The sequence below is a fragment of the Saccoglossus kowalevskii genome, chromosome 2 (genome assembly GCF_978046115.1).
Source record: "Saccoglossus kowalevskii chromosome 2, keSacKowa6.1, whole genome shotgun sequence".
Taxonomy (NCBI): Eukaryota; Metazoa; Hemichordata; class Enteropneusta; family Harrimaniidae; genus Saccoglossus; species Saccoglossus kowalevskii.
In genome coordinates, this window is record NC_140642.1 from 9983904 (window position 1) to 9995830 (window position 11927).

General features: G+C 37.3%; 1 protein-coding gene across 1 annotated transcript in view; it reads right to left on the reverse strand.

Annotated features, from left to right (window-relative positions):
• The window catches only part of LOC144359168 (uncharacterized), a 79192-nt gene extending 70004 nt beyond the window's left edge, over positions 1-9188 (reverse strand). Inside the window, exon 1 of the mRNA XM_085490967.1 lies at positions 9062-9188. Within this exon, the coding sequence (XP_085347093.1) occupies positions 9062-9122 (61 nt within the window). The 5' untranslated portion in view covers positions 9123-9188. The remainder of the gene's footprint in view (positions 1-9061) is intronic.
• Between the last annotated feature and the right edge of the window lie 2739 nt (positions 9189-11927).

Sequence of the window (11927 nt, forward strand, 5' to 3'; positions counted from 1 at the left end):
CGTCATACGGGTTAAATACAATACTAATAATAAAAGGTATAAATCAAAAGAGTAAAACACTAATTAAGTACAATGATTCTAAAGTCTAAATACAATGGTTATAAAGTCTCAAATATCAACGGTTATAAATCAAAAACAAGGGAAAGGCTACCAATCGACTCACTTTTCTCAAAACGGTTCGCTGAGATAACCATTCGCTGCACTGTCTCCGTTACTAAAGGTTACAAACTCTATATCAAAAGGTCAAAAAAACTAAGGCGTGGCAGTGTAACCAAGCGATCAGCCAATCGCTGCAGTCGACAGCATGATCACGTGATTACCAGGGATGCGTCTCTCGGTTAAAGCATTGCAAAGCGGTAACTAATAAACAATGAATAAAAAGCTATTAATCAAACTCCTGTCATATACGCTTATAAACTTCAACTGAACTCACAATTCGTTAATCTAAACAAAAGTCATACGGCGTGGTAACAGAATGCAAAGACAAAACCGCTATATAAAACATTACTCCTCTGGCAAATAAGACGGGGAAAAGTGAAACGATAGAAACTACTAAGTTACATATAAACCTGTCAATCGTGAACAAAAGCTTGCGATATCAAACAATACGTATATAAGCGCACCAAACTCTCACCTCAAAAAGACATTAAAAAACGTTACAAAAGTGCTATCAACTCAAAAAAGCGTCAGAAGTATTCCGGAAACAACACATAAACAAAAACAACTCTTAAAACGTCGATATCTCTGTATTCGACAAATCTCAAAACTCTTTAAAAAACACGTGGGGCATCATTCCTCCCATCATAATCCGTACTCACAAACTCATTAAAACTCCATAAAACTTCACAAAACTCCAAATCACTGTGTTGCAAATACTTGTCCACTGAGGCGCGCTTAAATCGTTATAAAGGACCTCGCACGTCACCAAATATCAGTTCAAAACAAAGATCTGGGCGCTTACATACGTACAATTCGACATCACAAAAAAAAACGGTAAAAACAATAGAAAAAAACAGCAATACATTACATTACTGAGCAATAGGATTGGGGTTCTGGAAAAGAGTTCAACGTCCTTGAGTTATACAGTGTCAGTTACAGTGTCCAACGAGCGGTTCTCTAAGCAATACACAGATAGCTAAAGTCAAAGTCTATAAGCATCTCTTCTCTTGTCGCGTTATTCTGGGTCGTTCTTTCATCTTCTTCTTGTCTTTAATGTCGCTCAATTCTTAATTATACAGTCCTATCCGGTACTCATCCTTCATAAGGGGTTCAGAGGTCTTCATCTCTTCAGCGTCGTTCATCGGTGCCATACTGTTAACGATGTTAGTCGTCAAGCGCGGTTTCGTCTCTGCCATCGAGCCAGTTAGTTCGGTTCGCAAGAAAGACACATCTTCGCCATTTCACTTTTCTTCACAGGATGTCAATGTGTGTTAAACACCTGCCCGGGATCTCCACTCACGTATCAGGGGGAAATCTTCTTCTTCCACGGGTTCTCCACACTTGTCAGGGGGGGGGGAACTCGTCTCGTCTCTATATCTCGTCCCCTTGAGGTACGGGATCGGGAAAGTCACTTTAACTTTACAGTCAAATAAGGCACACACAACGAAATACGTTTCAGCTCTCGTCTTAGTCAGTCTGTCGAGCACTCTATAAGACACAGCGCCCTGGGGAAAAGTCCCCAAGACTCTCACAAGGCTGAACCAAGACTCGCCCAAGACTGGACTCTCTCAAGGCTCGCCCCTGGACTGGACTCTCGGACTGCCCAGGACTGCTCTCTCTCTCTACTGCGTCTATCGTGCTGTACTCGCCAAGACCAACTCAAACTCTCTTTATTCATTTTCAAAACTCTAACCAATTACAAAGCAGTAAAAAGACTCTAGGGCGTAACCTTCAATCATAAAGCCAATCACACTAAGTACTGAATACGTCATATCTTTTGATTAATCGTTCACTACATTAATAACTATGAATATAAACTGTCAGAATGAGTAATCTAAAAAGCGGTGGTTATCTGGTAATTAGTTCCAAATCAGTGAGCCAAGTTCCGTCCAAAACTTCAAATAGGCCTACACGATGACAGACATAACACAGCAATTCGGCTAATAATCAGCTAATTAAGTCGGTCAACAGATAGCAAAAACAAATTCATGACACATCCCTTCACCCAAACTGAGATATGCCTCTCGGCATTGCACGTTCACAAATCAAAGATACCGTCCTCTACTCATCGTCATACGGGTTAAATACAATACTAATAATAAAAGGTATAAATCAAAAGAGTAAAACACTAATTAAGTACAATGATTCTAAAGTCTAAATACAATGGTTATAAAGTCTCAAATATCAACGGTTATAAATCAAAAACAAGGGAAAGGCTACCAATCGACTCACTTTTCTCAAAACGGTTCGCTGAGATAACCATTCGCTGCACTGTCTCCGTTACTAAAGGTTACAAACTCTATATCAAAAGGTCAAAAAAACTAAGGCGTGGCAGTGTAACCAAGCGATCAGCCAATCGCTGCAGTCGACAGCATGATCACGTGATTACCAGGGATGCGTCTCTCGGTTAAAGCATTGCAAAGCGGTAACTAATAAACAATGAATAAAAAGCTATTAATCAAACTCCTGTCATATACGCTTATAAACTTCAACTGAACTCACAATTCGTTAATCTAAACAAAAGTCATACGGCGTGGTAACAGAATGCAAAGACAAAACCGCTATATAAAACATTACTCCTCTGGCAAATAAGACGGGGAAAAGTGAAACGATAGAAACTACTAAGTTACATATAAACCTGTCAATCGTGAACAAAAGCTTGCGATATCAAACAATACGTATATAAGCGCACCAAACTCTCACCTCAAAAAGACATTAAAAAACGTTACAAAAGTGCTATCAACTCAAAAAAGCGTCAGAAGTATTCCGGAAACAACACATAAACAAAAACAACTCTTAAAACGTCGATATCTCTGTATTCGACAAATCTCAAAACTCTTTAAAAAACACGTGGGGCATCATTCCTCCCATCATAATCCGTACTCACAAACTCATTAAAACTCCATAAAACTTCACAAAACTCCAAATCACTGTGTTGCAAATACTTGTCCACTGAGGCGCGCTTAAATCGTTATAAAGGACCTCGCACGTCACCAAATATCAGTTCAAAACAAAGATCTGGGCGCTTACATACGTACAATTCGACATCACAAAAAAAAACGGTAAAAACAATAGAAAAAAACAGCAATACATTACATTACTGAGCAATAGGATTGGGGTTCTGGAAAAGAGTTCAACGTCCTTGAGTTATACAGTGTCAGTTACAGTGTCCAACGAGCGGTTCTCTAAGCAATACACAGATAGCTAAAGTCAAAGTCTATAAGCATCTCTTCTCTTGTCGCGTTATTCTGGGTCGTTCTTTCATCTTCTTCTTGTCTTTAATGTCGCTCAATTCTTAATTATACAGTCCTATCCGGTACTCATCCTTCATAAGGGGTTCAGAGGTCTTCATCTCTTCAGCGTCGTTCATCGGTGCCATACTGTTAACGATGTTAGTCGTCAAGCGCGGTTTCGTCTCTGCCATCGAGCCAGTTAGTTCGGTTCGCAAGAAAGACACATCTTCGCCATTTCACTTTTCTTCACAGGATGTCAATGTGTGTTAAACACCTGCCCGGGATCTCCACTCACGTATCAGGGGGAAATCTTCTTCTTCCACGGGTTCTCCACACTTGTCAGGGGGGGGGGAACTCGTCTCGTCTCTATATCTCGTCCCCTTGAGGTACGGGATCGGGAAAGTCACTTTAACTTTACAGTCAAATAAGGCACACACAACGAAATACGTTTCAGCTCTCGTCTTAGTCAGTCTGTCGAGCACTCTATAAGACACAGCGCCCTGGGGAAAAGTCCCCAAGACTCTCACAAGGCTGAACCAAGACTCGCCCAAGACTGGACTCTCTCAAGGCTCGCCCCTGGACTGGACTCTCGGACTGCCCAGGACTGCTCTCTCTCTCTACTGCGTCTATCGTGCTGTACTCGCCAAGACCAACTCAAACTCTCTTTATTCATTTTCAAAACTCTAACCAATTACAAAGCAGTAAAAAGACTCTAGGGCGTAACCTTCAATCATAAAGCCAATCACACTAAGTACTGAATACGTCATATCTTTTGATTAATCGTTCACTACATTAATAACTATGAATATAAACTGTCAGAATGAGTAATCTAAAAAGCGGTGGTTATCTGGTAATTAGTTCCAAATCAGTGAGCCAAGTTCCGTCCAAAACTTCAAATAGGCCTACACGATGACAGACATAACACAGCAATTCGGCTAATAATCAGCTAATTAAGTCGGTCAACAGATAGCAAAAACAAATTCATGACATAAAATTGAAGCGATGACTGAATAAACGAACCTTGGCTGGCGAAAGACGTCTACACATTTGTTGGAAGTGAAAAAAATATTCAATGTAATGACAAAGTTGTAAAATGCTGTGGAATTTCTTTTGTAAATAAAAATATACTAGCAATTTTCCATTAATGGTTTATTCAAGTGGGCAAAATATAATGTACAAAAAGATTGCCCGTAGAGTATCGCTACACTGAAAAGTAAGCAGCCGACAGCCTGTATAAAAGGGGGGCTGTGATTGGCTGTTACTTTCGCGAGATTTGAACGGGACTTACATGCGTCGGATCAGATGTATGTAGGGCGGAATTAAAAAAAATCAAAGTAAAATAAAAAGGCATAAATAACAAAAGTAATAACAAAATAAAAATACACTACATCAGATTTTAATCAGATTGTGACGTTTTAGTATCTGATCGCATTCGTATACGCCATTGTACATAAACGTTCATGCTGCCAAGCATTGTGTACTACTAGTATAAACTCAACTTTTATATGCACAATGTGCTTTTTAGAACTTGGGTTTGAGCATTGTGAGTTTGAACCAATTGCGTTAAAGTACCGTACTTCCCCGATCGTAAGCCCCTCCCGAGTATGAAGGCCATTCCTCTATTTACCAAACGCTTCAGCGTGGTATTAAGAGTTTATTTTCAGGGGTGGGTGATACCAAGGTGGGAAATGGATGCACATATGGGGTTAATTCCTTGAATTGTAATATAGAGGGTTCAGGCTGAAATACAATATATAGTGTTTTCATGTTTCGTCTGATATTTCTGTGGTATTCTGCTGCTGTAAGTAATGCACGATTTGTTCCGAAATTCAGTATATTGTGTGTATTCCAGGGTTATTCGTTTTTTGCTGAAAACACCCCTATTTTTTAGTGGCAGAGTCGAATAGTCTCACTCCCTCTGGGAAATCTGCATTGTTGCTTGAATGTGAGCTAATTAAACACATTTTCCAGACCGGCAAAAGAGTATGCAACAGCCAATTTGAACAGCATGTCACATGATTTTACTCTGAATGTCAACATGAAAAGAGGCTAGTCCATTTTACGCAGGAGTAATTGGGAGTAGAGTCTGTGAGGGATAGTATCAACAGAGATGTGTATAGTGAAAAGTAATATCTATCCTTCATTTGCATCTCTGAGCATTTCTGTTTTAGTATATTGGTTTGAAAATGTTGAACTTGCATGATTTGCAATGTGTTTTTTTTACTGGGACTCCCCTATTGATCGAATCCCGGATTTGAACGAGAACGGCACACCACGTGATTCGTTTAAATACAATGCTGATGGCAAACATGCCGTGTTACTGCGGTACTCCACTGACGGGATGACTTACTAGTACTGCATGCTACAACTTCGTTTGTGATGTACACCTAATATGCCAAAAATGTTGCTGAACGATTTGAACTGAATAAAAATAGCAGACGAAAATTTGTTTACAAAATACAAATACTTCGGTTGCCAATGAAAACCGGTAAAAAAACAAGCAATATGTTTTCGGCTGTTATCATGAACGTGAAGCTAACGTCTGTTTATAACTAAAACCGGGCACCTTATACGAGGTTCGCAAAATAACATGGCAGTCATTAGAAGTCACTTTATTTTATTGTTAGGACGTATTCAGCCGTTAAATGTATTATTTCCAACCGTTTTGCAATAGTATTTTCTAGATTGGAGGCAGCATTTACATTTTATTCAAAGTTCAAAGCTGCGTTGGGTTTACGTTGACAGTGGTAACAATGTCGGCGCCGGTGATCTCTTACCAGTGCGCAACGTAGCCAAAATAAAAGGCATGATCATTTGGGCACTGCTATTACAAGACTGGTAGGAAGCAATAAATTTGGCGAAAGTATTCAAAAAACAGATTTTGGCTGTTGCCATGGTAGCGGTGGGTCAGGATTGTTTTTGACTCCCGTGTGCGAAGCACAAAAGGGAGTCTTTGCAGTTACCCTGTCTGTATGTCTGTATGTCTGTATGTCTGTCTGTATGTATGTATGTATGTATGTATGTATGTATGTATGTATGTATGTATGTCACTTTTTTTGTTCCACCGTTTCAAGAACCACTAATCAAATTTTGGTGAAACTTGGTACATAGATGCTCTGGGATAATGCGCAGAGTTGATTAGGTTTTGGTAAAAATCTATGAATATTAATTACCTAATTTGCATGATAATTAACTGATTTTAAGTTGTTCTATGACTGTTCCACTGATTTTTGAAGAACCACTCATTGGATTTCAATGAAACTTGGCACATGGATGCTCTGAACGAATGCGCAGATTTGATTAGTTTTGGGTAAAAATCTGTTAATATTATTAATTACCTAATTTACATAATGATTAATCAATTTTCGGCTTTTCCACTGATATTTCAAGTACTAATCATAACATTTCAATAAAACTTAGTACATAGGTGTCATATGACACTGCACAGACCTGATAGTTTTTAGGGTAATATCAGTATATATTAATTACCTAATTTGCATAATTAATTAATTTTCAGCTTTTGATATTTCGAGTAGTAATGATCATGTTTCAATGAAACTTGGTACATAGTTACTTGAGGACTGTGCAGAGACCTAATTAGTTTTTGGGTAAATATTTGTGCACATTAATCATCTTATTAGCATAATTAGTTGATTTTCAGCTTTTCACCTGATATCTCAAGTACTAATCATCACATTTCAATGAGACTTGCGACATAGATATTCTAGGACTATGCAGAGACCTGATTAATTTTGGGATAAATAATTGTGCCTATTAATTACCTAATTTGCATAATTAGTTAATTTTTTTGCTGTTCTATGGCTGTTGCACTGTCTAAAAACCACTCATTGGATTTCAATGAAACTTTTAAAGAGTACCCATCGCATTTCAATGAACCTAAGACTATGCACCATATTAGTTTTTGGTAAATATTTATGCTTCTTAATCACCTAATTAACATAATTAATTAATACTGATATCTCAAGTATTGATCATCACATTTGAATAAAACTTGGTCCATAAATGTTCTAGGACAATAGACAGCCTGATTAATTTTGGGTTAAAATCTGTTCATATTAATTCTCTAATTAGCATAATAACTAATATTTTTTGGTTCTAATCACATTTCAATGAAACTTGGTACATTGTGCAGACCTTATTAGTTTTACACTTAAATCTGTTCATATTAGTTACCTTATTTGCATAATTAGTTTTCAGCTATTCCATCAATATCTCAAGTATAAGTAATTTTGAATTAATTTTTGCATCGTGACAACAGTGGCCGTGCAGGACCGGTAGGTTAGGTAATTGTTACTAGTCGCACCGTGCATGTGTACACTACACAAATTATATGAGTTCACAGGCCATAGGCCTAATAAATCGCTGTCATCATTTATTTTTGGCCATTAGATTCCATGATTCTTGCCATCATGTGCCAATCTTTGTTAAGCGAGTCGTTTAGTTCAAAGCACTGAATAATCATAGCATGGTGTGCAGAGTTTTATAGGTAAAGCAATTGTTAAGAATATATTTAAATTTGTGGAAAAGGGCAAGAGCGCTTACCTATAGTACAATGTCTGTACGGCGTCCGCGGCTGGCTGGTAAAATAATCTACACCATCAAAAGGTGCGTGTACGTGTACTGTAGACAATTTCCATGACACTATAGTACTGCATTGCATGCGTGTCGACGTCACGAGTTTTGCGTGTCAATTTACCTTTTTCAACAAATAATTCACTTTTTTTCTCCCGGGAAAACGTCTTCAATCTTATTGATTTCAGGGTAATTTATAGTACTGTCTTATCTCACAGGCATCTGTATAGGTTGAGGTCGCAACTATCTGATTTGCATATCATTACACTGGTTTATGCGTTTGCTTTATGTAGATTTCATTGTATGTTGTTTAAAGCATGAAGGTAAAAATTATTGAAGCGAAACGCGAAACTCAACTCTAAATTCGTTATGTTTAAATAGAAAATGGAACAGATAGGAGCAGAAATTGCGATATTTATAATTCTGAATATTCAAGTCTCCAGATCACAACTGCTGTTGTAAATTGTCCCGCTTCTGGTCGATTTGTATTCTGACAGAAGTAGTCCCGAGTACCAGTACTCTGTACTAGGAACTAAGCTCATGGTAATCAAAATTCCAGACACGTAACTATAAGTCATTTGCCAACATACGACACTACACTGCTAATTAATTACGGCACTCAACACAAAGGAAAAATGAGAAGAAAAAACATATATAACATTATAATGCCTTATTTTCTGAAAATATATTTACAGTTACACACAAATTAAAGCAATCGAATTAAAGACATTTCTCGGCCCATGTATTCATGCTTCATTACTGTGTTTAAATTCAAATTTACTTTCTGAGACAAGTCGTCTATAGTAGTAATAATGTCTGCGTCACAGTCGCCTGTGTTTCTCTGTTATAGCGGCATAGGTACGACGGCGTACGTGTGTACGATCGGATTTGGAGTATTTACAACACAATTGAAGCAATTGAGCTAAACAATAGTTCCATGGTTCCAGACGAAATGTGAAGTTCTCAAGTCACACACACAAACATGTGAAAAATATTTATAAATAATGTGGTCGTATTAGCGAGTGACAACAAACCAATGTTTTTTTTTACTTATATGAGTATAGTTAGTTACTTACCTAAAGCAACCATAATCAACAAGATACTCAAACGAAAAGCAACATTTGTTTTGTTGCCCATGTTTGTACAGAATTTGTTCAAATGGGTTTTCGATAAATGCGGCGCACAACTAAATGGTGAACTGTTGTTTTCACAAACAACAATGGCAACATATCCAGGCAACGGCACAAAAGGAAATCACAAATAAAATAAACTTAACTGCACTTCCTCATTGGAGGAGAAATTCAATGCAATGTAATGTAACCAATGTAAAAGTAATGTTTTTAATAATTTCCACGAGAGATTTGGAGAGATATATGACTATAGTTATGTACACATAATACTAATTTATCATCGTTCAAGTTCAGCTAACATCCGGGAAACACGAGTTTAAACATAGACCTTCTAAGGTCTATGGTTTAAACTACTCACTCATAAATAAACATGAACATAAACTACTCATTATGTTTCCTATAGTAATTATATTTTGTAAAGTCACGTTAGTAAATGCATATGGGTTGTGTAACGTAATATAATACGAAGCAACAGAACAATAGAATACCTCAATGCATTCGTTGCTGATACTGTATATGTATTAATTATTGAGTGGGGTTTAAACATGAACATAAACATAAACTACTCATTATGGTTTCTTATGGTAATTATACTTTGAAAGTCATGTGAGTACATGCATATGGTTTATTTAATATATTATAATACGATATTGTAAATATAGTGAAATTAAATAAATGGTTTTACAATAAATTGACTTAATGCACGGGACATAGGATCCGGGATAAAAACGTTCGTACTATTATACAGTGTTCGACCAAGGAAGTGGACGATTTTATCCGAATAATATGCGTCAATGTGGGGGGTCCGATTGGTAAATAAACTGCAGGGATGGGGAAATGTCTGTGATTACGTAAACTCCGAATGCAATACTAATTGTCTGCGTGATAATAAGATAATTTATGTCACGAGTTATTTTGCACGGTATACATACGTTTCGAGTGAAATGCCGAGAAACGTTTCCTCTTCAAAACACACCCACAAAACGTGTGTCATTTAAAACTGGTAGCATGATCAGGAGGTATATTAGTTTAGGATGTTATGTCTAAGTGCGGGACCTTGCATTTGCTTTTGCTACAGTCAGTTTATGTTACCTTTTTGTCAAGCTATCAGAAATACAAAACAAATTCAGCATCGTTTTCAACCGCCATATTGGATTTCAAAATGAATGTTATATGTTGCTTTTAAAGTCTTATATGCTGACTCTTGATTCAATTGATATATTGTTTTAGAACATATACAGGATTATTTAGTAAGGTTTAATATTTTGTGTATTCACCACTTATACACTAAAAATGGCTCCCGAATTAGCTTGAATCCAAAATGGCTAATAATGCATTTGACATGAAAATGTGGGGGAATATAAATGGTGTTCACTCCACAGTCGCTGAAAAAGAAAAACCAAGCCAGTCTACACGCCCCGGCATCGATCTAAATTTAATCATTGGCGGATGTGACACATCTAGTTGACTCTGTGGTAGTCATGGCATTTGTCAGCATCCTTTATTTTATGTTTTTGCCATATTACCTCAAACCCTGCAAATAGAAGTGTGCATGGAATCATGGGAAGAAACGGCGTGCATTGCCGTGTGATAACTGTCATAAAGTTGATTGACAGGTCATACTCGTTTTCAACTCTGGAAGGACAATTAGAATCTACCAGGTGTGCTTGTGATTTACATAACAAATGATGTGAGACAGCAGCTGGCGAGACCACATTCTCATTGGCTCATGTGGAAACCCATGTTGTGTCCCTTAATCTGGACCATTTATGCCTATAAATAGACTAGACTGGGGACAGTTGACGTCCATCAGTTTTACTGTGTACCCCGTGTGTTGCTGCTGCGATATTGTGAGACAAGTGATACAGGCTTCAATCATTGTTCTGTGAGATTTGTATGAACTGCTCAGCGATCTCCTGCTATCAGCGGTTCCATCCAGAATAATAGCGTTCCTCTGCAAGCAAGACTCCTGTAATTCTTCATCGTTGTGTTGCAGAAGCCATTGATTGCCATCACATTTCACACCCTGGAACTGTCAGTTATCACCAATGCACACGTAGCTAAGCAATCCTCTATTTTAGTGAATTAATTCATTATATTTTTCTGTGCTTTTGTTTCTTGTAATTATTTTGAGAGGTATTGAAGCCAGGATCTTTAACTTTATATGTTGGTGTATGTGTATTTCATTTACAGTACTATTGCCCTGTCCGGTGTGAGTTCTGTGAGTGCCCTTTCTCAATAGCAATAAGCAGGCCTTATACTGTGACAACATTCTTGACAAATTTGACCTGTCGTATCTGACCATGTTATAGCATGTACACCTTTTAATGTCAAGGTATTTACCCACCTGCGATCTGTGCTCGTACCTGTATCTATTCCAGTTATAAGAATATACAGAGTATCAATACCTACCAGTCAGGTTCTTGGATAAAAAAGTCAACCTCATATCTTGCCATAACAAATTCAAGTCCATAGATCATCATCAAGGCATCGGCCACCTCATGTATACTCGCATCGTCGGTAGGTTGACATTCTATACTATTTGTTAAAACATCTTCACGTGTTGCTGTAACAATTGGTTTTGTGCAAAGATGAACTAATGTATCTGCCAAGATTAATCTGAAACCATACCAGGATTTTCTTCATACCAGGACAATCATAGACTACTTTTTTTATATACTAACAATTTTGTAGTTAGTAATATTCTATTAATTAGTATTACTCTATGGTTGATTTTGTTATTAGCTCCCCTTTTCATTTCTTTTTGCAATTTATGTAACTTAAATTTTTTCCCTATATCGAGTAAATTTTC